Below are 27,503 nucleotides of genomic sequence, written 5' to 3' on the forward strand. Positions count from 1 at the left end.
TTCAAGAATTTAGAAATTTCCGCTAATAGTTATTGAAGGGTTAACCAAAATTCTTAAGTGATAAATCATAGGTGCCCTGTGTTTGTCCATTTGTTCTAGTGTTATTAATTAACCGCCAATAAAATACTTTTTATCAGGTTTACTTCAGACAAAGAAGCAAGGGTAATTTTTGCATTACGATCTTAATACCCAAGATGTCGGGTGTAACCTTGGTGTAACCTCCAAGTATTTTATCATAATGTAAAACACTTAGAAAAGTACATATATTTATAGTCTGTATATAATGTATAAGTATGTCAAATGGCTTATATGTGTAGGTATTCGTATATTTTGTCAGAATGTTGCAGATCTTTATTATAGTAGATAGTGTGAGTGTGGCTGATACGACAGTCCTTTCAGTTGATCAATCTAGTATCTAATATATAAAATTCTCGTGTCGCGGTGTTCGAACTTGAACTCCTCCGAAAAGGCTCGACCGATTTTGATGAAATTTTTTGTGCATATTCAGTAGGTCTGAGAATTGGCCAACATCTATTTTTCAAACCCCTAAATCCTAGGATAGGGTAGTGGTAGGGTAGGGGTATGGTATAGGGATAGGGTAGGGGTAGGGTAGCGGTAGGGTAGGGGTAGGGTAGGGGTAGGGTAGGGGTAGGGTAGGGGTAGGGTAGGGGTAGGGTAGGGTAGTGGTAGGGTAGGTTTATGGTATAGGGATAGGGTAGGGGTAGAGTAGAGGTAGGGTAGGGGTAGGGTAGGGGTAGGGGTAAGAGTATGGTAGTGTAAGGTAGGGATAGGGAAGAAGTGCAAATAAATAAATTAATAAGTCAAAGCGAAGCTTGAGCGAGTCCGCTAGTAGTAGTATAAGTTCCAAGCCCTTGGGGAGCACAAGTGACTAGGTAGTTTTACAAACACTTAATAATAAACGTTACCAAAGTTTTAACTCCGTCACCTAAGCCAGAAGAAAACTGGGTTTAATTTCTCACTACCACACATTCTGCGATCACACATTATTCAGCTGATAAATAATAACAACATTACGAAATTATCATTCGAATAAACAATACTTACTATCTATACTAATATTGTAAAGCTGAAGAGTTAGTTTGTTTGTTTGGTTGAACGCGATAATCTCAGGAACTACTGGTCCGATTTGAAAAATTCTTTCAGTTTTAGATAGCCCATTTATCGAGGAAGGCTATAGGCTATATATATTATCCCCGTACTCCTACGGGTACGGGAACCACGCGGGTGAAACCGCGCGGCGTCAGCTAGTTTAAGTAATAAATTGCTGACAAAATGCCCTCAGCTAAAAAAACCAAAGTGTTTAATTTTTTACAGATCATTATAGCTTTGGTATCACGTGTTTATGTGTAACGATCCCATTGTTTTGACGAAACGAATGAACTTTGTGCTGAAGGCATGGCGGTGAGGTGGCGCGGTCAGCAGGGAGCAGTGAACACGCAGATCGCGCGTGCAATGCGACTGCATGCGCGAATAGCATCTAGCTTGAGATGCTTTCAATAATAGCAACATCCTCGACTGTTTGATTTATGGGGGGGCGACTGATGCAAGCAAATATGCAATGACCCTCCATTGTAGGTACACAATTACATCTATCTATCTATACTTAGAATACAACTGATCGAATTCTATACATTTAAATCGCAATTTGAGATTTTACTTATACTATTTGTAACACCAAACGTTATACGTGGCATAACGGTCGCCAACGCTATCTAGAATCTATACCTATAATACGAATTCTGTGCATTTTGTACAGTCTGTACATTGAAGATATTTTGATAATTTTTGTTGGGTTTTGTTGGTGTATAATCGATACTTAAGTTAAAAATATTTTTTCACTACTCTTGCTCAAAAACACTGTCATATTACCACTCCACAGCGGGGCTAAACAAGCATATTAGCCTCTAGGGGTAAAGTAATTTTGTTTTTTTAATTTTCGTCTGTTACGAGTACTAACTAGCCTACTATAAAACGGAGGAGGTTTTATACGAAAATAGAATCATAATAGGTAAGGCCCTGATCGAAGCCCTTGTTTTGAAAAATAAATAATAAACTTTAAATTGGGATGAAATGCAGCGTTCTTGTCTGTGGAATGCGTTCATTTTTTTATTTAATTTTTATTGAGTTGCGAATAGAGCGAGATTTGAAGACATGGGACATCCTTTACGGTGTAATACCTTTGCCTTTTTCTCATGTGAAAAAAATACAATAAAAACAATTGGCGTGAATAATACACACTTGATTTTTTTCAGAAAATAATTGTAAATTTGTGACCGTAACTTACACATTTTTCAACAATAATTGTAATTGTTGTCTTCATCTAGTGAGAATGGTGATTCTAATTTGGAGATGGATGAAATTTTCAATCTGTTTCCATCAAAGTCCAGACGCATTTACTTAAATACCTACTTACCTACGAAAAATTTAATATGTGAAGAAAACAACAACGAATGGATTCACTTACGAAAGAAGTTTTTTTAAACTATTATCTCCCACGTTTACCTAATACTCATTATTTATCTTCACAGTAGTCGGAAATTATGTTACCGTGTAAAAGCATCTCTCTTAATATCCAAAATTGTAAACTCTTTGTACATTTAATTTTCAAATTAAAATAAATCATTGAATATTGAACTAAACTATTTTATTTTCTCGCAATCGTAGTGAAAAGCAGAGTGTAACACGTGGGGCTAAACCCATTATAAACTCGGTTTCTATTTAGGCGGCCCTCGCCTTACGTCTCGGGCCCTAAAAATACCTCGTATATAATGGGTCTTTTTAGCCCCTTGTATAACAATCTACTATTTTTCGATTTTTGTCTGTCTGTCTGTTCATGTTTTTTGTTATTTGGGTATCACGCTGAAACTACTGAATGAATTCAAATGAAACTTGGCGCGGTTTAAGACCATAATACGGAGAAGGTTATAGGATTCTTTTATTGCGAAAACAAAATAAGAACGGGGTGAAATAGGGGTTGAAAGTTTTTATGGAAAGTCCTTCATTTTTAGACTTACAGTTTTAATAATTTGTTCATAAATCATAAAAAAATACAAAATATAATGGAATTCAAAAGTTTATAAAATTCAAACTCTAAAATGGTGAAATAGGGCTTGAAAGTTTACATTGATTTCCACGCGGATGAAGTCGCGGGCGTCCGCTAGTAACAAATAAATAAGTTTATAACGCTTATGTTACCAATAAGTTACGAGTATCTACGTGGTTTGTTTTAGATACCTAATCGAATTGGGTATTTGACAAATATTTTTTATTGTAGGTAATATATGAAAAGTATGTTAATAGTAGAGTAATTTTGTAGAAGTAACTGTGTATCTGCGATAATTACTTTCCTACATGGACATATTTGCAGCGCTGCCGTGGATCGCCCAAAAACGCCTTATACTACGAGTAAGTATTGCTTTTGTGTGACGTGCGACACACCAACGAAATATCATCATCATCATCATCATCATATCAGCCGATGGACGTCCACTGCAGGACATAGGCTTTTTGTAGGGACTTCCAAACATCACGATACTGAGCCACCTGCATCCAGCGAATCCCTGCGACTCGCTTGATGTCGTCAGTCCACGTGGTGGGGGGTCGGCCAACACTGCGCTCACTAGTGTGGGGTCGCCATTCCAGCACTTTGGGACCCAACGTCCATCGACTCTTCGAACTATGTGCCCTGCCCATTGCCACTTCAGCTTCGCAATTCGTTGAGCTATGTCAGTGACTTTGGTTCTTCTGCGGATCTCTTCATTTCTGATTCGATCACTCAAAGATACTCCTAACATAGCTCGTTCCATCGCCCGCTGCTGACTCTGAGCCTTCTTATGAGGCCCATAGTTAGCGACCAAGTCTCGGAACCATAGGTCATCACTGGCAACACGCACTGTTCGAAGATTTTTGTCTTCAGGCACTGAGGAATTTCAGACGAAAAGATGTCGCGAAGTTTGCCGAATGCAGCCCAGCCGAGTTGGATTCGACGGTGCACCTCTTTCTCGAAATTGGACCTACCTAACTGGATCATATGTCCTAGGTATACGTATTCGTCTACAATTTCGAGTGAAGCGTTCTCAACTATAACTGGGTGGAGCGATACATGAGCATTATACATTATTACACGTCATTCACGAGGGCACGACGCCTGAGGCGTGGCATAGGAGCGTGGTGGTTCTGCTCTTCAAAAAAGGTGACAACACCTTGCTGAAGAATTACAGACCCATTTCGCTGCTAAGCCACGTTTACAAATTGTTCTCGAGAGTCAACGAAATATATGACTATATATTAAAGGTCAATGAAATTTAAATATCCAATTAAAAGCAGGACTGTGACAGACCTACTGACCCTTGCAATTAAAAAAAATACATATTTCTAGTTACAACAAAAAACATAGCGAACGAAATCGCCAGCAACTGCTTATAGCAATAGGCAAACTTGCAGGCCATGCATTTATTCTACTAACGAGGTTCAAGTAGAGAGTAAGTAAACAAATAAACTGTCTATAATTTGTGATAAAATTAATCTATACACGTGGAGTGCCTTTTAACCTTAGAAAATCATAAATTTTCCACTGGGCTAGTCGCGTCTTGTTGCCTACCTCTATTAAGTCGTTAGGTTACTATCGCATTAAGAGCAACGGCAGCAATTGCATATTACGAAACGATATGTCTCACTCTCAGTTCTTGCTTGTTATTAGGGTTCCGTACTTTTAAACATATAGGTAGGCGTACGAGTGTGTTTCACACTGCACATTTTTCCCGTCAAACGTATTTTAATATTTTAATAAGTGCTTACCATAGCTATTTTACTAAGGATTACAGGATTATTTGAAATCAACCAATCTCTTACAGCGTAACAGAATAAAAAGAAATAACAAGGAGATAAAATAATATACACAAAAAACTTTGCTCAGTTTAGATACTATTTTCATTTTTAAATTATCATATCCATAAATCTAGATCGAGGTATCAGCATTTATTTATGTACAACTATTTTATAACTAATTATTCTTTGGTTTTGATAATTTCAACTTATTCACTATAAAAACTTAATAATATTAACAATTCTTGGCTTGAACCAAGAAAATGGTGGGTAAATTCTAGACAGTGCCACGAAGAGTAGCGCGCATGAACCACGGAACTCTTCAATAGGTGTTAGCATTGTTCCCTCTCATCGAGACGCTCATCTTGCGCACAGGTGGCGGCAGGTGTCGCGGGGACGGCGGGTGTCGTGGTCGCTCTGGTCGGGGCGGGAGGCGGGAGTCCGTGCTCGCGCGCGCACGGAACTCGTCCCCAGCTTCTGAGTGACCAGATGATGACGTCGAGTCGCTCCGGACGATGCCACGTCCCCCATCTTCGTCCAATTCAACTTCTGTAAATCGTCGATCTGAAAAAGAATAGTAGTTAATTAAGAGTAGTTAGATAAAATCGGTTCTCTAAAAATTTAAAATCTCGAAGCAGAACATGATAGAAAAATTGTGTAAAAATTATCAAAATATTTAAAACATAACACGCCATTTTTATACAAAAATATTGAAAATTAGTGACGCGACAGTTCATGTCGTACTAACTCGAGAATGTATTACTTTTTTAATTTTGTATTTGGAGCGGCTACGACACCGTCGTGTTCCGTACGCTCCATGCTCTATCTGTATATTATTGATTAATCTGTGGTAGGAAGTAATATGTAAATAGAGGTAAAGTACATTAAAGTTATAAGTAGAGCCGTGATTGCCCAGTGGATATGACCTCTGCCTCCGATTTCAGAGGGAGTGGGTTCGAATCCGGTCCGGGGCATGCACCTCCAACTTTTCAGTTGTGTGCATTTTAAGAAATTAAATATCACGTGTCTCAATCGGTGAAGGAAAACATCGTGAGGAAACCTGCATACCAGAGAATTTCTTAATTCTCTGCGTGTGTGAAGTCTGCCAATCCGCATTGGGCCAGCGTGGTGGACTATTGACCTAACCCCTCTCATTCTGAGAGGAGACTCGAGCTCAGCAGTGAGCCGTATATGGGTTGATAACGACATTAAAGTTGGCTAAAAGATTCTCATATAACAGAAGTTTAATTAAAGTCAACTGAGCAGAAACCTAAGAATACAAAGATACACAACTTTTTTGATACAAAACTTAAATTAACAATAGAGGATAACGAAGCAGGAAATAGGGTCCTACGCTCGTTCACTAAGTAAAGTCACGTAGTAGCTACCTAATTTTAACGACAATGCAGCAAATAAAGACAGCTTTTCTTCATTTTTTTTCGTACTACGTAAAACAATTTTATTAATTTTAAGCTCGAAGGTGATACATAAATAGGTAGGTACTAGGTGGCTATAATATTACATCAAAGCCAACGCATATTAATTAATACGTGTAAAGCTTTTACACAATAGGTACAAATTATACCTACTCCTTTTGTTCAATCACATTGTCAAATATTTCAAATTTTGCGAGGGCGGGTGATAAGGGAAATAAACAATCCCTGTTTGTTTCAATTATAATTAATTTCAAGAATGTTATGAAAGCCCCTCTGACATGTATCAGAATTTTCCGTTATAATTATTATAGGCACCTACTACCTGATGCCCGCGACTTCGTTCTCGTGATTTTGGGAAGTTAGTATCTATTCCTCAGGAACTTTTTAGATTTCTGACATAAAGCCCATGTCCTATTTCAGATTATAATCGTTGTTTATATACTTATACGTTGAAGTTATATAACAAAAGATTATAATTTACTAGCTGACGCCGTGCGGTTTCACCCGCGTGGTTCCCGTTCCCGTAGGAATATGGGGATAATATATTGTCTATAGCCTTCCTCAATAAATGGGCTATCTAATACTGAAAGAATTTTTCAAATCGGACCAGAAGTTCCTGAGATTAGCGCGTTCAATCAAACAAACAAACAAACAAACTCTTCAGCTTTATAATATTAGTATTGATGTGCTAGAATCAATATCCGTCAAATATGAGTTGACGTCCATACATCCATGTTCACAAAATTTCGCGTTTAATAATTTGAAACAGTAGATTTATTTTAAGAATACTTTTATCAATGGAAGGACAATGGACATTCCTGTTGTAATTTCCTAGGCAAATATTTACTATATTTACTATAATCCTAGACATATATTTACGGTTACATATTTGATCATCGTCCATCTATGTACTCGTACGCACGGGAGGAGACGCGCGGGGAGCCGGAGGACGGCGCACGGCAGCGGAGGCGCGCGCCCGGGACAGGCACTCTGTATTCGGATCCACTTGCCGATGTACTGATTTTGAATTACACGTTTAATCTTTACTATACAGTCTAATCATTTACACATATAAACGTCCCAGTACCAACAATATTTATTTTGCACCTACTCAAGATCATTAGATTATTAATATTCGGTATACCAAATAGAGCTCGACGAGAATCTCAAATTATTATGAAATAATGATATTATTTTTGTGCACAATAAATACACAGAAATTCTATACTAGAGAACTTCAAACAACACTAACGACCGAAAACTCAGTGTTCGCCTAATTACGTTTCAAGTGGCTACCGAATTTTGTTCGGAAAACTGGAACCAATAGGTAATTTACGTAGGTATAATTATTACAAAATGCCCTATTGGTGTATGTGGCTTAGGATCACGAGGTCTTGGGTTCGAGTCCTGGATAAATTATGAAATATTCTCAAACCGTTATCGCCCCGGGGAAACGAGAAACAATTTTGGGAAGTTGGTGGTGTTACAACCCCCTAGTGATTATCATTCATCATCATCATCATATCAGCCAATATACGTCCACTGCAGAACATAAGACTTTTATTGGGGTCCCAAGGTGCTAGAATGGCGACTCCGCACAAAAAAGCGCAGTTTTGGTCGCCCCCCACTAGGTGAACTGACGACATCAAGCGAGTCGCCGGGATTCGCTGGATGCAGGCGGCTCAGGAATTCAGGATGGTGATTTGGATTATCATTATAATGATGGTTATAAAGTCAAACATTATCTATTACGCCAAGCCCGCAAACACGCGTTGTAGTAGTGTGATGAGTCTAAGTTCCATAAGTTCCCCTCTACGTACCGCGTTCTAACTGACGTTAGTAGAACGCAGAATCCAAAAAGCCTGACCGCTTTCTGTGAGTAAGGATCAATAAGGCTTTACCTTGTAGGTGCTATTATGTATTCTGTGACTTTATATAGAAGTCTGATTTTAAGACGGAAAGCACAGTGTTGGTCGACCCCCTACGAGGTGGACGAAATACTTCAAACGGGTTGCAGGAAGCCACTGGATGCTGGCGGCTCAAGACCGTGGTGTTTGCAAGTCTATGCAAATATCAAAGGCGTCTTTCGGCTGTTAATGATGATGATAATGAGGTAAAATATTTATAGGTAAAAACGCGTTACCTTAAAAAGCGGCTTACCCTCCCAGGCCCCCATAAGAAGTTATTACTTTAAAAAGTAGGATTACTTGTTACTTACAGAAAGTAGTGACATTAGCCACGGTATCCGGGGTCGCGTCGGAAATGGACCTCGGCAGCGGGCGGTCCAAGGACGGAAGCACCTCCTCGGGTCGCCCACCACACCTCGACCACTTACTGCCCACTCGCCAGAAACGACGTGCGTCGCGGAACACACTCCAAACCTACGAAGGTGTATTTCGTTTTATACCCAACTAGCTGACGCCGCGCGGTTTCACCCGCGTGGTTTCCGTTTAATCTCAGGGACTACTAGTCCGATTTGAAATTCTTTCAGTGTTAGATAGCCCACTAATCGAGGAAGGCTATATTATCCCTGTTTTTCTACGGGAACGGGAACCACGCGGCGTCGCGGCTAGTATAAAACAAAAAATATATAAATAAGTTTAATAACAAATGATCAAATTTAAATAAAAGATAAAGTTTTAAAAAAGTCAAAAATTACGAAGGTCTGGCTTACACATCCTCTGGCTCAACGTGATTGTATATTATTGGAAACATCATACTGAGGGTCGGTTACTAGGCTATCAACGCGTCACTAGCAGAAAACGCCCGCTGCTCTCAATTTTCAAGTTATATTAGGAAACTTAACGGCTTCTTGCCGAAAGTTTATTCATTAATACTGCTGTGAAATCATGTTTCGATACTTGTTATAAGAGAACTTCGATAAATGATTTAAAATATATTTATGCCTGAACTTTTTAAATATCGTCAGGTATTGGTACCTATTTGAATATGAGACGGAGAAAACAAAGTACTTTAACTTTTCTTTAAAAGATATTTCTGTAGAACTTTACAAATCGAGATATCACAGTTGCTATAACGGAGGCTTGTACAGTAGTCGAAATTTTTAACTATTTTGCATGATACCTATTGCTAGGCAGTCAAGTTTTACCTCAGCACCTAAATATTTTGTTTAATTAGTATTTGCAAAATATTATCTGACAGTCGCCAAATTTTGATGTGTGTGTGTGTTTTTAACAGGTCCTTCTTAACCGCTGTTGGTAAATTGTATGTAACTCATGGAAAAATAGAATGAATTACGGGTGATTAATGGATGACCACTAGAAAATAGAAGTAATCTATATCTATACTAATATTATAAAGAGGTAAAGTTTGTAAGTTTGTCACATTTTTTAAATGGGGTAATCTTCGGAACTACTGGTCCGATTTTAAAAATTCTTTCACCAGTAGAATGCTACATTATCGGGGAGTGCTATAGGCTATATATTTTATATTGGTATCATATATATTAGCCGAGTTATCATACTTTTTGTCATACAGGTCGGACTGAAAATCCTCTTAAACAGACTTATTCGCATGCGCTGCCTTAACTATTGTGTAAAATTGAAATTAATGTATGGAGACTTTATGTATCTTTAAGTTTTAATATAGTATCTTTAAGTTCTACAAAAAAGTCCGCAACATCATATATCTATCTTCTATATATTAGCAGATATAGTACCTTTTGTGTTTTAAAAATTATTAATTTTATATACTTAAGTTTACGTCATTATTTATAAATTATTTAATAATCACAAGGATATTATGGAGATAAGATTTGCCCTTTACAGTATGTTAATTGGTTAAATAGTTTCGGAGATAATACAAAATTTCTAAAAGACGCAGAAATTCCGCTATATGACGCCCGGCGCTTTCATTTACGTAGTTCCCGTTCCCGTGTGAATATGGGGATCAAACATAGCCTATGACACTTGCAAATAACGTAGCTTTCTATTGGTAAAATATTTTTCCAAATCGGTCCGGTAGATCCAGAGATTACCTCCTACAACCACACGAACTTTACCTCTTTATATTATTAGCATAGAAGTCTCTATTTCTCTTGGTCATACCACCACTCTCGAAGGACTGGACCGATTTTGCTAAGGGTAGGAGTAAGATAGAGAAGTTACAGGGTAGGGTAGGGTACGGGTAGGGAAGCGTAGGGGTAGTGTAGGGGTAGGGTAGGTTTAGGGCCGGGTTTAGGGTAGTGGTAGGGTAGGGGTAGAGGTAGGGTAGTGGTAGGGTAGAGGTACAGGTATGATAGGGAAGTGGTAGGTTAGGGGAAGGATAGGCGTGAGATAGGGGTACGGGTGGGACAGGGTACGGGGAGGGTAGGGGTAGGATGGGGGTAGGGGTAGTATGGGGGTAGGGTGTAGGTAAGGTAGGAGTAGGTTTGGGGTAGGGTAGGGTTAGGGTGGGGGTAGGGGTAGGGTAGGGTAGGGGTAAGGTAGATGTAGAGGTTGGGTAGGGTAGGGTTGGGGTAGCGGTAGGGTATGGGTAGGGTAGGGTAGGGGTAGTAGTAAAGTTGACATCGATATTTACGCGGACGAAGTCGCGGGCGTCCGCTAGTATTTAACAAAAACAAAATGATTACCATACAGCTTACTTGATCAATGCTCTCCCGGACAGATATCTCGTGAAAGCATACACAGCCAATCTCCTTGCTCCGTCGTTGTCCCTCATCTGTGCTCACCATGCGATCGCCAACTTGGTCCACTTTATTACCCACGAGCACTACAGGCGTTTCCATACAATCCTGGAAATCCACAATCAGTAATGCTGAATGTTTGGATATTGTAAAGTTTTAGCCTATGTGAGAGAGTCCTAATTCCAGTTGATATAATAAGCGGGCTGGCGTAAGAATTCCAAGGTAATTAGCTAATGACCTGTGTATCCAAATTACAAATAACGCTTGGTTTGCCAAAATATAATACAACCGATGAAGTGTTAAAGATTTATCATAGCAATTTTACACTAGTGTTTTAGTGTTAATAAAAAACTGTGGGCGTCTAAATTTTTACAGTTGGTGGTTAGACTTTAAGGATCGAGTATTTTTCGTAGTTCGTAGTGTTGGTAGCTTCGACTTCAAAAATCTTATCATTCTCTTCCTAACAGCTTTAAATATTAGGCAAATTACACGTCGTCCGTAGCGTTAGTAGCTTCATTGTCTTCTTATCAGTTTTAAGGATTAGGCATTTTACACGTAATTCGTAGCGTTCGTAGCTTCGACTTAAAAAACCTACTCGTTCTCTTTATAACAGCTATAGGGATTAGGTATTTTACGCGTAGCCCGTATTGTTCGTAGCTTCGTCTTCAAAAATCTTATCATTCTCTTCCCAACAGCTTTAAAGATTAGGCAAATTACACGTAGTCCGTAGCGTTCGTAGCTTCGACTTAAAAAATCTACTCATTGCCTTCTTATAAGTTTTAAGGAATAGGTAATTTACACGTAGTTCGTAGCGTTCGTAGCATCGACTTAAAAAATCTACTCATTGCATTATTAATAGCTATAAGGATTAGGTATTTTACACGTAGTTCATAGCGTTCGTAGCTTCGTCTTTAAAAAATCTACTCGTTCTTATATAAACAACTTTAAGGATTAGATATTTTAATCGTAGTTTGTAGCGTTTATAGCTTTGACTTTAAAAAATTCAAGTACTCATTTTCTTCTTGACACGAGGCAACATCAAAGAGTTGGAAAAAATAAGCAAATATTTGCTTATTTTTCCACCTCTTTGATGAGAGATAAAAAGACATTGAAGATCAAACAACTTAGCAGTGATTCCACAAAGATTGTTTTCGGCACCGCACGGAAATTCGCGTCAACTTGATAAACATTGAATTTGACTTTTTAGAGGCGCCCTAAAACAAGATGATACGACGTAACTGACCTTTGTAGAGGAAGCGAGCCTACGCCGTCTTTTGTTATAATTTATCAGAAATTTTAACCGGTGGCACTCGTCGAAGGAACACTTGTCTGTCACAGAATACATCAAGATGAACGCTTCTGCCCATTTGATGTTACTCTCTAAATTGGCGTACTCGCTCTCCTGAAAATGAGTTTTTGGAATAAGCTATATCATAAAATATAATAATTATACGTGCAACATTTTAATTCGACAAACAAAGGTGTGTCGTTAATATAATTTGAAGTTAGGTAAGTTCCAAAGAAGATCTGATTAAGAATATAGTGTAATTTCCAACCTAGCTATCTCTTATCTCTTACTCAATGGTTACCATACTGAAATTGTAGATTAATGCGGGCGTTAAACAAGAATTACAGCTATATCCCATAAGTATTTATTAAAAGCATAACTAAGAGACAATAATTTGTTATTACCGCATCGGTGCGAGTGCTATAGTACATTATGCTTACATTCGGATCTCCAGCCGAATCGAGGATTTCAAAATACACTGTTTCGTTATCGATAATGGTTTGGTAGGCATATATCTTTTCCAAGCTGGGGTCGTATTCACCGATAAAACGCCTTGTAATAAACCGTACCACCAACGCTGAAAAGTAAAACAATTACATAAAAAGTTAGTTGGTAAAATAATTTGGAATGTAAAAAGAGAACTTCACATCTTTACTGCTATAATAAGCCTTCATTAACTATTAGTCAATTATCCAGGTTTACTAAAAACTGGTTATATTGAAAAATAACTAGATATTGATTTACGAAAATGTATTTCGTGAACAATAAACATACTCGTAGTATTCCAGATAATTCGATTTCTTTCTGGATTTCGAATACTTTTTACAGAGACTTAAGATTTCTATCGGAATGAATATTTCACAAAGTCTCGAGTCAATTAAAATTTGTTAATTAAATTGGGTAAAGAAAGAAAACAACATTATTTTAGATACGCTTCGGGAAATCATTATCGAAATTGGCAATAAACAAGTTGCCGGTCGGTGGTGTAATATTTTACATCGTAAAGCTCAATGGGCACTAAAATACCAAGTAATATCAATGAAGATATCAAAGTTTCAGGTCAAGGGCTTAGTTTTGGTAAACAAATACAACTACAATATATTTATTTAGGTAAGAACGCAAGTGTTAGATACTTTAATAAGTATGTTGTACTTACATAAATATTTCGTAGTTGTATTTGCGTACGTACAATTATAGAATTCACTATAAGTAACCAAATAGGTACAAGTGCAAGATTAGTGTCTGTACACTTACCCGATTTCCCAACTCCAGATTGCCCTAGGACCATAATTTTAAATGGTTTCGGCTTAGGGTAAAGCACGAGCTTCGCCAGAGAGGTTTTTGGCGAAGGCGTTGTAGCGGTCATCGTTACAACTGCCATCTAAAACAAATAATATAACCATTTAAATTCGGAAGACTTTTCCTATACTTATAACTAACTAGCGGACGCCCGCGACTTCGTCCGCGTAAAAATTGATGTAAACTTCTCTACCTCTACCTTACCCTGCTCGTAAACCTACCCAACCCTACCCTACCCTACCCTACCCCTACCTTATTCCTACCCTACCGCTAACCCTAACCCTTCCCTACACCTACCTTATCCCTACCCTAACCCTACCCTACCCGTACCCTACCCCTACCCTACCCTACCCCTATCCTACTCCTCTCCTACCCTATACGTTCCATATCCTTCCCCTACCTCTACCTTGCCCCTACCCTACACTACTCCTACCTTATCCGTACCCTACCCTACCCTACCCTACACTTTCCCTAAATTACCCCTACCCTACCTCTATCCTACCCCTTCCCTACCTCTATCCTATCCCTACCCTCAACAAAATTGGTCCAGCCTTTTGTGCGTGGTGCAATGACCAAAAGACTATAATTTCCCAAGCGACTTCTATGCTAATACTATAAAGAGGTATAGTTTGTGTGGTTGTCGGGGGTAATCTCTGGATCTACTGGACCGATTTGGAAAATTCTTTCACCAATAGAAAGCTACATTATTTGCGAGTGTCATAGGCTATGTTTGGTCCTCATATTAATACGGGAACGGGAACCACGTAATTGAAACCGCGGGGCGTCATATAGCGGCATTTCTGCGACTTTCAGAAATTTTGTATTATCTCCGAAACTATATAACTAATTAACATACTGTAAAGGGCAAATCTTATCTCTATAATATCCTTGTGATTATTAAATAATTTATTTTGATAAGGATTTAAGTTTAGTTGTGTAAATAATGACGTAAACCTTAGTTTAAAATTTAAATAATTTATTAAAGTACTAAAGGTACTATATCTGCTAAAATATAAAAGATAGATATATAGTGTCGCGGACTTTTTTGTAGAACTTTTAAAGGTTCAAAAAGCCTCCATACATTTATTTCAGTTATACGCAATGCTTGAGGCAGCGCATGCGAATAAGTAAGTTTTTCGGTCTGACCTGTAAGAGAAAACCCGCGATATCTTAGTAATATATATGATAGAAATATAAAATATAGCCTATAGCACTCCCCGATAACGTAGCATTCTACTGGTGAAAGAATTTTTAAAATCGGTCCAGTAGTTCCGAAGATTACCCAATTTAAAAAAATTGTTACAAACTTACAAACTTTACCTCTTTATAATATTAGTATAGAAGTATAGATAACTTTAACTTATTCTAAAAGAGGAATAAGGTTACATAAGTTCTGCAGAAGAGTTTCAAAATAGAAAATAATTATATAATAGCAACGATAAAGAAGCGAATGATTCATTGATTGAATTTCACTATTGTACCCACGAAGGGTGTTTCAGGCGGACATCGAGTTTAGGAAACTTTTTTCAAGTATTATTTTGTAGGCAAGTATATTATTTTGATCTATGAGCTATATGAACTGATCCAGGCTCCTATGGTAGGTATGAGTAATATGGGGTTTGGATTATGGTAGCCTTTGAAGACTTACACTAATATTATATAGGTGAAAGTTTGCGTGTGAGTGTATGTTTGTTCATTCCGCAGCTACAAAACCGATTTGGCTGAAATTTGAAATATATAAATTATATACCCTGGAGTAACACACTGACAAATCCATAGTTCCCGCGGAATGATGCGAACGGAGTCGCGGCCATCCACTAGTTTTTTATATTTTCTTCGAGATAATACATATGAAAGATCATACCTCAGTTGCTGGGCATATAGCTTAGTGGCAATCCTTCACCGAACAGAGAACAGGTACAAAGATATAGCACATTTTTGTACCTAAGTGGTAGGTAAGAAGTATGCGCTTCAAACTTTCAGCTCTTGTTATTTGTCACATTTAGTACATATCTTTATATTTAATTGATAAATATAAAAACCTTTACTGATCATTGAGGTTATACAGAACGGTTTCGAATCGTAGTCCTGAATTTCTTTGATCGTCAAACGATTTTATAGATCCAACCGTACCGTTTTACTACTGTGATTTGGCTGTGGTAGCTACTGAAATACTTTTGAGCTCAATATTGTATGAGAAATCGTTACGTTTATGAAACGCCCGTATTTAAGCAGTTTTATTTTACTCGCAATCCGGTGTCCATAAAGACGATTTTTTACGATCGTGTTTTTCATCACCGGCTACGGATCTCTCTTGGCGGTAAACTTTATTTATAGATTTTTAATTCTACAGTAGCTTTTTATATTTATTACATTTGTAAATTCCACAACAAATGACAATTTCCCATGGAAATGAACACACGATTTTTTAGCAGACTCAGAAAAGATTACAAAATAAGAAAACTAATGTCGAACAAAGATTCACAACATTTGTTAGGACAACTTAATTAACAAATCAAACTTTAACCAAAATAAGACCCTAGAATGGCAGAGAATGACCTTGAGTGTAATCACGCACTTGTGAACGTTGTGTTTAGGGTTAAAGGTTCCTTTGACTGTTAACAAAACCACAGTAGATATATTACAAGCAGTATAATAACTCGGCCATATTTTTGAAATAAATACCTACAGCCGCGAGTTAATGAACGGGACGGGATAACTCGCTTTTTAAAAATTGAAAATGAAAAGTGATACAAAGAAAAGTCAGGAAACGGACAACCGTTCGCTAAGAGCGTTGGTACAAAAGTGATTTTAATTCTAACTGAAAGTTTACATTAAGGTGATTATCTTAATAGCTACTGAAGACGATGAGCCTCCTGGAGCAGGCGTTACGCTGATATAACTCCTCCCCCCTTAAGCTTGAAGCACGATGAAGAAGAAGGCTGCTGCTGTTGTAGAGGTTCCTGCAACTGCAACTGCTGATGATTCTCTATCGTTGCTGGTAGTTCTCGACGACGACGAAGGTACCACCTCAGGATGACGGCTACGACGACAAGGGTCGCAATAATATATAAACAAAGGGTAGGCCAGCTGGGTGCGATATTAATTGTTGGTGTTTCTTCATTTTGCTGAATGATCTGCGTCTTCCTTAATAATTCATTTAAGTTATCCAGAGGGATGTCTTCCAGATGTAATGTTATCGGTGGGTTAATTTCCATTGAAGTGCTCGTTTGTGGCAAGGGGATGCTTTCCTTGATCTTTACAAATTTCAAGTGAGTTTGCAGACTCCTGCCAGCTATTTCTACGATGCATTGATTATTCATTGTTATAAGGACAACGCCATGGTTCCTTTGATACTGAACATCATTCCCGCAGGTTGTCTTGATGACTTCTTCCTTTTTTATTATAATAATCCAGCTATTATCCTTTATTTGCTTTATCATATTATCTTCAAAATCTGCGGCAGCGTATGTGCAATTAGTTGGGTTTTCATGTTGAAGTAGCTGAGCGATGCAATCTTGAGAGTTTTTCAGTGATTTCCATTCCAAGTGACGGCAAATGGAGTTTTCCTCGGTGATCATCGAACACGGTTCGTGAGGATACGCGAACTTGTTGCTTCCCAAAATAAAGTAAGGATATTTTGGAATGAGGATAATATTTTGTTGATTGGGAATGGAATATAAGTGAAGTAAACTATAGGGATAGTTAGTTACTAACGGTATTTCCAAAACAAAGTTCAGCGACTCATTGGTGCTGTAAGCTTTAACTATTATAGCTTTTTCTAATAAATGAATGTTTTCGACTGTTGGTGAATACGGTAATCGTAAGTTATTTTTATTAATATCCCTTTCTATTTTAATTAATTCAGATACTAGATAACTAGGATCAACCACGCTCGGATGCAATCGTCCTAAATGAGAGAACGTTAAAGCGTTTTCCAATGTGAGTAATCTATCAAAAATCTGTTGCAAAGCTATCTCTATCTGACTACATATGCTATTTATGTGCAATTGATTATCTAAAGCTCCATTTTGCTTGTTTAAACCTTGTATTGCTTTAGATAACTTCCTTTGATTATTACTAATATTTTCCAAACCCTGTTTATATTCATTCATGAAATCTGTCATTAAACCTAACGTTTGGTGTTGTTTATTTAATGCTAACCGCTTTATTTGTTGAATTTCGTTTTCTATTCTAATGGCATCTTCTTGATCCATATTTCCAGTAATGGCTTTTACTATTGAACCTAATCCATTAATTAGACCTCTCTTAACTCTAGGCAAATAAGTTCTACCTGCACTAATCATCTTAGATCCTAGATAAACTAATTTACTTTCGACTTTATCGATTAAGTATTCTATTTGTTTCCTAAGAACTAAACTATGTCTATAATATGACGTATTCGTCTGAATTAAATTGAATGTGATATAATCACGACTAATTTCTACGTATATATCTCTTAAGTTGCTTATATTATAAACTATAACTAAGTGATAGGTATCCACTTGGTGATGAGCGGTTGCTTCCTTAAGAATCATCACTCCATTGTGGTTATCTATTGGTTCGATAACAGCGGCGACTCCGAAGAACCAGAGGGCTGCACCGACGGTGAAGACGGTTCTGAAAAATTTCCAGGACGTCTAAGCATTCTGAAATGCACTCTAATAGACTTCGAATTCACATGTTTACCTATTATTTCTGCAATCTGCTCAGGATGAATGTGAATAATCGTATATGGTCCTATATATTTAGGTTCTAACTTATTACTACGAGAACTCTTAGCTACTTGTTTATAAACCTTATCTCCTACTTTAAACGTTGCTGTATTCTTACATCGAATTAGCTTTGGACCTCTGTCACTAAAAATTGTTTTAACTACTTGAGAAAATATAGGATATAACTCTTCGTTGTAAAAATAACAATGAAATATCCTGTCAGGAATAGTATGTTCTTTCAAAAACTTAATAATTTGTGATTCTGTATCGTTAATTGGTATAAAAACATCTTTAATTACAATTTTACCTTTTGTTCTATCATCTACTTTATATTCTGATCCCGGTGATCTTCTAATGTGAAATTGTTTTAGCTGTCGATCTATCGCATCAGATATTTCAGGTATTTTATACGGTAATTCTGACTCTAATTGGATAGATTCTTGTGTCTCTTCTTGTTCACTAGTGATAGGATTTTGAATTGAATCTGAACTGAATTCATTAATGGTGGGATTTATTTGAGGAATTGTAGAAGCATCTATTAGTGTTTCTAAATCTATTCCTTCTAAATCATCTGGAATATGCGAAGTTCCAGGTTGCGGTTGGGTTTTTTGACCTAAAATTAATTCTAATAATTGTTCATCCGACATCGGAACAGTTTCCACGTCGTTGTTGTAAACTATTTTAACTCGCGATAACGCATCTGCGTTTGTGTTTTGTTTCCCTTTCTTATATTGGACATCGAAATCATACTCAGCTAATTTTAATCTCCAACGTGTTAATTTTGAACTAGGGTCCTTAAGGGACATAACCCACGTCAGTGGACGGTGGTCTGTGAATATTGTAAACCTTTTTCCATATAAGTATGGGCGAAAGTATTTCGTTGCCCAAACTATACTTAATAGTTCTTTCTCTATTGTTGAATATTTTTGTTCTGTATCTGACAATGTTCTGGAAGCAAAGGCTACCGGTTTATCCGAACCAACCTTTCCTTGGGATAATACTGCGCCTACGGCAACGTCTGAAGCGTCAGTAGTAAGTATGAATGATTCCTCAAAATTTGGGTATTGTAGTACAGGAGAATTCATAAGAATTTCTTTACACTTTTCAAAGGATTCTATGAACTCGGGCGTTATTAACACTTTTGCTTTCTTTTTTAAGCATACGGTTAAGGGTTTTGTTAACTTTGCAAAATCTTTTATAAATTTCCTATAGTAACCTACAAGTCCTAAAAATGATTTGATTTCTTTCTGGGTTTTAGGCATAGGAAATTGTTTAATGGCTGCTACTTTATCTGCATTCGGTTTAAGACCTTCATCTGTCAATGTATGACCTAAAAATTTAACTTGTTTTTGTAGGAATTCTGATTTGTTTAATTGTATTTTTAGATTATGTTGCCTAAACCTATTAAAAACATGCGTACATTTGTCTATATGTTCCTGTAACGATGTACTATAGATAATTACGTCATCTAAGTAAGTTAGTACACCATCTATACCACGAAGAACTGAGTCCATTAGACGTTGAAATGTACTTGGTGCGTTCTTTAGACCAAACGGCATACGTAAGAATTCGTAATGACCTCTTTCTGAAGAAAACGCTGTTTTTTCTATATCATCTGGGTTCATTTCCACTTGATGATATCCTGAAGCTAAATCTAATGTTGTAAAATATTGTGCACGACCTAATTTATCTAAAATATCATTAATATTAGGTAGTGGGTACTTGTCTTCGATAGTTTTTTCATTTAATTTTCTGTAATCAATGACAAGTCTCCATTTTTGTTCACCTGTAGCATCTAACTTTTTCGGAACTATGTGAACTGGGCACGACCAAGGTGAATCACTTTCTCTAATTATATTTTGTTTTAATAAACTATCAATTTGTTTTTAATTTCTTGTTTTTGTTTCGGTGCTTGTCTATAATTTCTAACAAAAATGGGAGTGTCGTCCGTAAGACGAAGTTTATGTTTCACTTGATGTGTAAATGTTAAAGGCAATTCTTCTGCATAGAATATGTCTCTATAATTAAAACAAAGTCTTTTTATTTCTCGTTTTTCTTCTTCGCTCATGTGGTCTGTTCTAAGTCTACTTAAATTATTTTTTAGAATATTATCAATTTTATGAACTGATAATGAGTTGTTTACAGTTGACATATTATTTACTTCTACTATTGGGTTTTCATTTAATGGTTTTAAATCTATTTTATAGTTATTAGGTATTCTAATTTTGTTCTCTGTTTTATTTAATACTGTGGTAGTAATAACTCCTTCTTTGACTGAAACAAAAGCTGTTGGAAACACTAAGCCATCTTTAGACTGTTCCCCTAATTCATACTCTCCTTCGCTGTATTTGCATAATAAATTTACTTTCTGTTCGCATCTAGGTTGAACTATGGTATAAGATTTCATATCGCCTCTCATAGGGATATTCGCTGTATGAGTTTTTAGAATCATGTTTTTCATGTCTATGCCACAACCTAATGGCGCTAATAAATCTACTCCTAATAAGCCAATGTAATCTGGATCAAACTCAAACACTAAGAATTTATGTGTGTAGTCGCACTTAAATAAAGGTGGTAATTTAATATACACAACCTTATCATGTCGTGTGGTACTGTGAGCTGTGCGTATGTAATTAATCTCACGCTCCACTCGCGGTTTTGTGTATAATAATGCATCCGGCGAGATAAGCGATTGCGATGCTCCAGTGTCCACTAAGAATCGACCTCCTAGTTCTTTGATATAAATGTAAGGTAAATCCTTACCACAGATGTTAACGTACGCTAGGTTTTGTGGGTGATTTCTTCTTCTAGGAGAAAATCCTGTTGTTCATCCTCTTCCTCCTCAAACAATTGATTTAATCCTTCGTCTGAGGTGTCTACTTCTGCTTGGTAATTAATTTTGTTTGAGGTTGAACCCTGGGGCCTGTACGCTGGTCCCGGTCTATTATTTATAAATCTACTATTGACCTGCGCAGGTGCAGTTCCGCTAAATAAAATGGGTTTTTGTTGCGGCTGCAACTGCTGTCTGGGTCTATACTGGGTGTTATTTGTTGATGATGTAATTTTTTGTTGCTCTTTAAATTGATTACTACGATTTTTGAATTTTATATCCTCATGCCTGGCTATTGCTATAGTTCTCTCGAAGGTCTCAACGCCCTGGACCCGAACACTTAAAGCTAATAGCGGCGGGAGTTGGTCCAAAAACACATTTATTGACATTTTTTCGTAGTAATCTTTTTTGCTTATGTCCATGTTGACCAGGCTACACATCAATTCACGTATTTTTATCGCGAAGGCTTCGATGTCTAGCCTGTCTTTTTTTAATTGCATCAATTCTTGAACAATTTGTATTTCATCTCTAACTTCTCCAAATCGTCTAAATAAAATATTTTTTATGCTTTCCCACGAGTGGAAATCTGTACATTCCGAGAGCGCTTCAACAGCCCTTCCGGTTAGTTTGTTGCGTATCAAACAAGCGATGGTAGGTTGATCCCGGTTTTCTACAAGATCTAGTACACTCTCAACGCTACGTATAAAAAAGAGTAATGTCTTTTTATTGCCATCGTATGTGGGCAGTAAAAACGACAATGATTTAAATGTGAGAGCATCAGCTCCGTTAGTTTTAGCGTCTTCCTGTGACATTTTTAGGTCTCAGTGAACACTAATTATATAAATATAAATAATAATAATAGAATTAATTGAAAGGAAATTTAACTTTCTAATTAATTGATTATAAGATGTTATTGGGAATAAAAGGAAAATCGGGAGCAAACAAATTATGAGCTTACCCCACGACCATGCCGACTCTAAGCTTGACAGATGCACCAACGGTTTTCTTTCTTTCTTCTCACTTCCTTTTTCTTCTTCTTTTCTTGCTCGTTACCGACCCGAATATGTGTGTGTGTAGGTTCTTTAAGATCGCGTCACGGCTACCACTCGAAATTTACGGGGGTTTCGTTACCGCTTTGAATGAACACGATCCTACCGACTGCGCCAGTTAATGAACGGGACGGGATAACTCGCTTTTTAAAAATTGAAAATGAAAAGTGATACAAAGAAAAGTCAGGAAACGGACAACCGTTCGCTAAGAGCGTTGGTACAAAAGTGATTTTAATTCTAACTGAAAGTTTACATTAAGGTGATTATCTTAATAGCTACTGAAGACGATGAGCCTCCTGGAGCAGGCGTTACGCTGATATAACTCGCGCGCTCCGTAAACATGTGATAGGGCTGCCTGTCTCCAGCATTTTAATTACATTTGCCAACTTTGTGTTTCCATTTAGTTATGTGATTGTAAATATACTGTTTTTTAAATAAACAAATAAAATACTTTGTAAATTGTAGTAAAATAGGAAGTGATCAATAAAATGCGTGTTGTTTTTTGATTGGTAGATTTAAATAAGGCTGATACTAATCAATGATCTTGAAGGACCTTCATATATTTATTTTGGTGATGCCATCTATCTATTACCACCACACTAGGTGACCAAATAATAAAAAATCGGTCAAGTGCGTGTCGGGCCACGCGCAGTGTAGGGTTCCGTAGATTATATTAGCACTTTAACCCCTTATGTAATGTACAAAAATACCGATAACGATACCCCCACACTATAGAATAGACGATAAAAAATTGACCCTGACTTGGCATGTAGGGAAGGAACTACAAAAAACAAATTGAGATTGACCGGGTTCGCTAGTAGTTTAATAAAAAAATCTGGATAGGTATATTGATATGAGCTGGCTCTTTACTTTTTTTATTCAAATACATTAAAGTATGAGCAACACAATAATGTTGTTAAATTCAAACAACTTCTTTACGTAACTTCTTTATTACCTTAAAATACAGGTATACAAAACATACATGTCATAAGATTTAAATCTATGTATTACATAATAATCAAAGAAAACAACCTAAATGAAGAAGTTAATAAATAATTATTTAATAATATCATATTAACGTTTACGTCATTTACCTATTTACACAATTTTATCATTTAAGCATTTATTTATATATATATGTTTATTAAATTATGCCTTTAGAATACAAAATATTAATCAAACTTTATAAAAATAATAACTTTTTTCCTAGTCGTCATAATTAAAAAATCCAATACACTGCGTTCGTCACCGCGGCACAGTCGCAACGATCTTCACCCCACGATCACCCCACGTACGAGCTGCGTAGGTATAGCTCGCGTTTCGACCTTTAGTATGAAGTCCAACTACTGCTTGTAATATATCTACTGTGACAAAACTGTGGAAAAGGGGAGTGCCCCTTTTCCACTTAAGACACTCTCCCCGCCTATCCCAAGTAACCCATAAATAATTACACAACAAGAGATGTGGACGGCTCGAACGCCACGAGCACACTGAAGCCGTCCGTACCGCAAGTCGTTGCAACGCGGCGATAACAGATTTACATTTTTTTATGGAAACGCTACCTAGTAAATGTCCATAAGTTCCTCATAAAAAGAGGTTATGAAGGTCAATTTATTACGAGTAAGCAAAGATTTTCTATTAATTAGATATGTTACGTGCCTGCAAAATCACCGCAAAAGGTGTCCGATTTTAGCTACTCCACTGAGCAGACACATGCACAACTTTGTGTTTACTTATATTGACATTTCTTGAACACACAACACGACATTGTATACAAATATTTAGGTATTATTTGATTAAATAACTTTCGTTGTTTACAATGCGAAATGCAAATTAAATTAAGACAATTAATCACTTTTGATCGCCTCCATTTCGACGCACTAGTGACAAACCTATAGTATAATATTTTCGCAAGTTCATGTAGATAGTATGTAAAGTAACACGTTTTATTCCAAAAGGCATACGTTTTACTCAATGAGCACAGTTGCGAACATTAAAATGAGCGTAGCATACTCGTAGGTAGGTGAAGTACTTATTTTGTGAGAGTTATCAATTTTCGAACATGTCCAGCTAATGGGTAAATTCATTTATCAAAACTCAGTATACGAGTAGTTTCAAGGATCTACTCAAGAGCTGATAACGATGAAAAATGACAGAGGGTTGTATTGGGACACATTAGAAGTATCATATTAATAGGTAATATTTCTCATTGCTAAGAAAATATTTGTAGAATGGATCAAGTATAGTCATCGTGTATGTATTTCCCTGTAATACATAATAAATAATTAAGTAGGTATATTTTTATTATTTAAGAGCCGTGATAGCTCAGTGGATATAACTTCTGCCTCCGATTCCGGAGGGTGTGGGTTCGAATCCGGTCCGGGGCATGCACCTCCAACTTTTCAGTTGTGTGCATTTTAAGAAATTAAATATGACGTGTCTCAATCGGTGAAGGAAAACATCGCGAGGAAACCTGCATACCAGTGAATTATCTTAATTATCTGCGTGTGTGAAGTCTGCCAATCCGCATTGGGCCAGCGTGGTGGACTATTGGCCTTATCCCTCTCATTCTGAGAGGAGACTCGAGCTCAGCAGTGAGCCGAATATGGGTTGATGACGACGACGACGATTTTTATTATTTACTTAAGTTATAACCAGTTGGTCTAGCTAGTCTTAATTGTGTAGTCATAGTGATGGAATGAATGGAAAATGATAAACCCCATGCAGGTGCACAAAGAACACGACCTTCAAAGTAGTAGAGGTTTTTGTGTTTGTAGTAGGTACCTCTAAGATACCTACGTGCAAATATTTTATTCTAGTAGATAGATATGTCACTGAGGGAAACAAAAGTGGATAATTATCTTAATTTCATTTAGTCGCATAGTAAACAACGAAAGTTATTTCAACAAATAATATTTAAATATTGTCTACAATGTCGAGTTGTGTGTTCATGGAAGTGTAATAGCTTTATATACATTATACATCAATACATGATGAAAATTGACACGCTCAGTGGACTAGCTAAATTCAGATCACTTTTGCGGTGATTTTGTAGGCACGTTACATATCTAATAGTATAAAATCTTTTCCGACGTGCTCATTGCATGGCCGTGCTATTATGTTTATAGGCGAAAGTTTTCCACACATCATCAGGTGGGTCATTCGCTTGATATCTTGAAATTTCATGGAACGTGCTGCCACAAAGAGAATTAGGCACTGCAACAATTTGTAATTAAAATTACTACAATGGTGTGACCGAATTGGTGTTAATATTTTTCATGTGAATTAATTGCGAGAAGTTGCCAAATAGCATAAATTTAAAACACTAAGTACTGCAAAGTCTACTGTTGTCTAATTTTCAAAGAGTTTCCAATATGTTGTTTGAACTTTACAGTTTCAGTTTCAGTTAAATGGTAAAATATGATTATATAAAAAAATAAACATCAGTCAAGGTGTAGATATAAAGGAATGCTCGTTTTGAAACATCTGCTTTCAAGTTCTTAGCTACGCGTAGTTATAGTATCTATCTAGGTATACCTACGCTCAACGATATTTTATACTAGAGATAGGGCACTACCGTATTTAATTTCATTTAGTCGCTTTTTTTTTATTTTTTTTTATTCTTTACAAGTAAGCCCTTGACTACAATCTCACCTGATGGTAAGTGATGATGCAGTCTAAGATGGAAGCGAGCTAACTTGTTAGGAGTAGGATGAAAATCCACACTCCTTTCGGTTTCTACACGACATCTTACCGGGACGCTAAATCGCTTGGCGGTACGTCTTTGTCGGTAGGGTGGTAACTAGCCACAGCCGAAGCTTCCCACCAGCCAAAAGCTTATTAAAAAGCTTATTAAACAACGAAAGGTATTTAACCAAATAATACCAAAATATTGTCTACAATGCCAAGTTGTGTGTTTAGGAAGTGTAAAAACTATACACACATAAATATGTAACGTAAGTGTACACAAAATTATGCAAATGTGCGCTCAGTGGAGTAGCTAAATTAGGATCACTTTTTACGATGATTTGTTGCACGTAATATATCACATATCTATAGTATAAAAAAAATCATTGTTACATAATATTATACAAGAGATACGATGTGTGTATTTACCACGATTGTATGAACTAATAATAGGTATGTAGCTATCTGAGAGTTTGACTCACTGATCCACATTTAATAAGGTACATATCTACCTACTGACATGGGACGTAAATCGTAATGTATGGAAATTGAAATACGAGTAGGTAGGTACATAATACATAATCCTATATTAGTATCTATGTACCAACAATAACCATTTGGTGTTCCTACATTTAAAACTTATTTCCTTTTTGCTATTTAGTCCATAATAGTCGAAGGTTAATAAGGAGGTACCTACATACTTAATTTACTGAAAATATTGTGACCAGCCACTATAGACAAGTGGAACGTCGATTCTCTTTCTACGATCGCAAACGATTCGAAAACTAGAAAAATGTATGGTAATGACAGATCTTGATCACGTGACCTGACGATACCAAATGTTATTCCCATACATTTTCTTAGTTTTCCAAGCATTTATGATCTTAGAAAAAGAATCGACGTTCCACTTGGCTACAGGGGCTGTGCTGTGTACCCTGTTGGTACTCTTCTAGTACCGTGTTCCTACGAGTTAAAGAAGATAAATCAGAATGGATATAGGAATTTATATTTCCTGACGTATGATTGTACTTTTAGGAAACTCAGAATAAAAATAAACACCAATATTACACAACGTTTATAATTCACAACTTAATTAACAAATTAAATCTAACTGTAACTTATCGGTATTATATTATAGGAATCGGAAGGTGGTCCTATGAACTCCTAAATTAATAAATAAAAACCCATCGAGTATGGGGTGCATTTTCTAATAAAACATGGATTTATTTTGCCATCACCACAGCAAAATATATCTTATACAAGTAAATTATAAAAGCTTGTTTTTTTTTAAGATTTTTTATTAACATTAAATAGCTGTTACATTGGTCATCGTTGGTTTATACGAGCAATGTACTGAAATTTTAAAACCAGTGCTGAAGCCACTCGGACTTCAGTTAAGTAGGAAGTATACTAGAGCTTGTACTAGTGTAATATTATTTCCAATGTATAAATCCACTATAACGACTAAAACATACATACAGCCGAAAGTAGAACCTCCTCCTTTTTGGAAGTCGGTTATAAAGTCGAAACCAAACAGGCTCTATGTGTCTACTCAATGGCTTTGTAATGTTATAAATATTCAAATAATCGATATGAAAGGCCGTATTACTTACCACACTAAGGGTAGAGTATAAACTAGGAGTGCAGAAAAACACTGTTTTTGTTGTTAAACCAAAAAGTAGATTGTTATAGATTTAAGGTGTGACAAC

At 36.7% G+C, this 27,503-nt stretch overlaps 2 protein-coding genes across 3 annotated transcripts in view; both read right to left on the reverse strand.

Moving 5' to 3' along the window:
* Positions 1 to 27,503, reverse strand: part of LOC112052210 (60S ribosomal protein L39) — a 95,861-nt gene that overhangs the window by 45,732 nt on the left and 22,626 nt on the right. The gene's annotated exons all lie outside the window — the stretch shown is intronic.
* On the reverse strand, positions 4,910 to 27,487 carry LOC112051498 (ras-related and estrogen-regulated growth inhibitor). Of its 2 annotated transcripts, none has more exons than XM_052882334.1 (7): positions 27,408 to 27,487; positions 13,469 to 13,595; positions 12,655 to 12,791; positions 12,170 to 12,328; positions 10,885 to 11,034; positions 8,500 to 8,662; positions 4,910 to 5,409 (listed from the first exon to the last, which is right to left on the reverse strand). In XM_052882334.1, the coding sequence occupies exons 2-7, from the start codon at positions 13,593 to 13,595 to the stop codon at positions 5,168 to 5,170; spliced, it is 978 nt and encodes a 325-aa protein (XP_052738294.1). In that variant the 5' UTR covers positions 27,408 to 27,487; the 3' UTR covers positions 4,910 to 5,167. The 2 variants fall into 2 exon arrangements, with proteins under 2 accessions (XP_052738294.1, XP_052738293.1); XM_052882333.1 differs by having other exon boundaries at positions 10,873 to 11,034.

Source organism: Bicyclus anynana, chromosome 6 (genome assembly GCF_947172395.1).
Source record: "Bicyclus anynana chromosome 6, ilBicAnyn1.1, whole genome shotgun sequence".
NCBI classification, from domain to species: domain Eukaryota; kingdom Metazoa; phylum Arthropoda; class Insecta; order Lepidoptera; family Nymphalidae; genus Bicyclus; species Bicyclus anynana.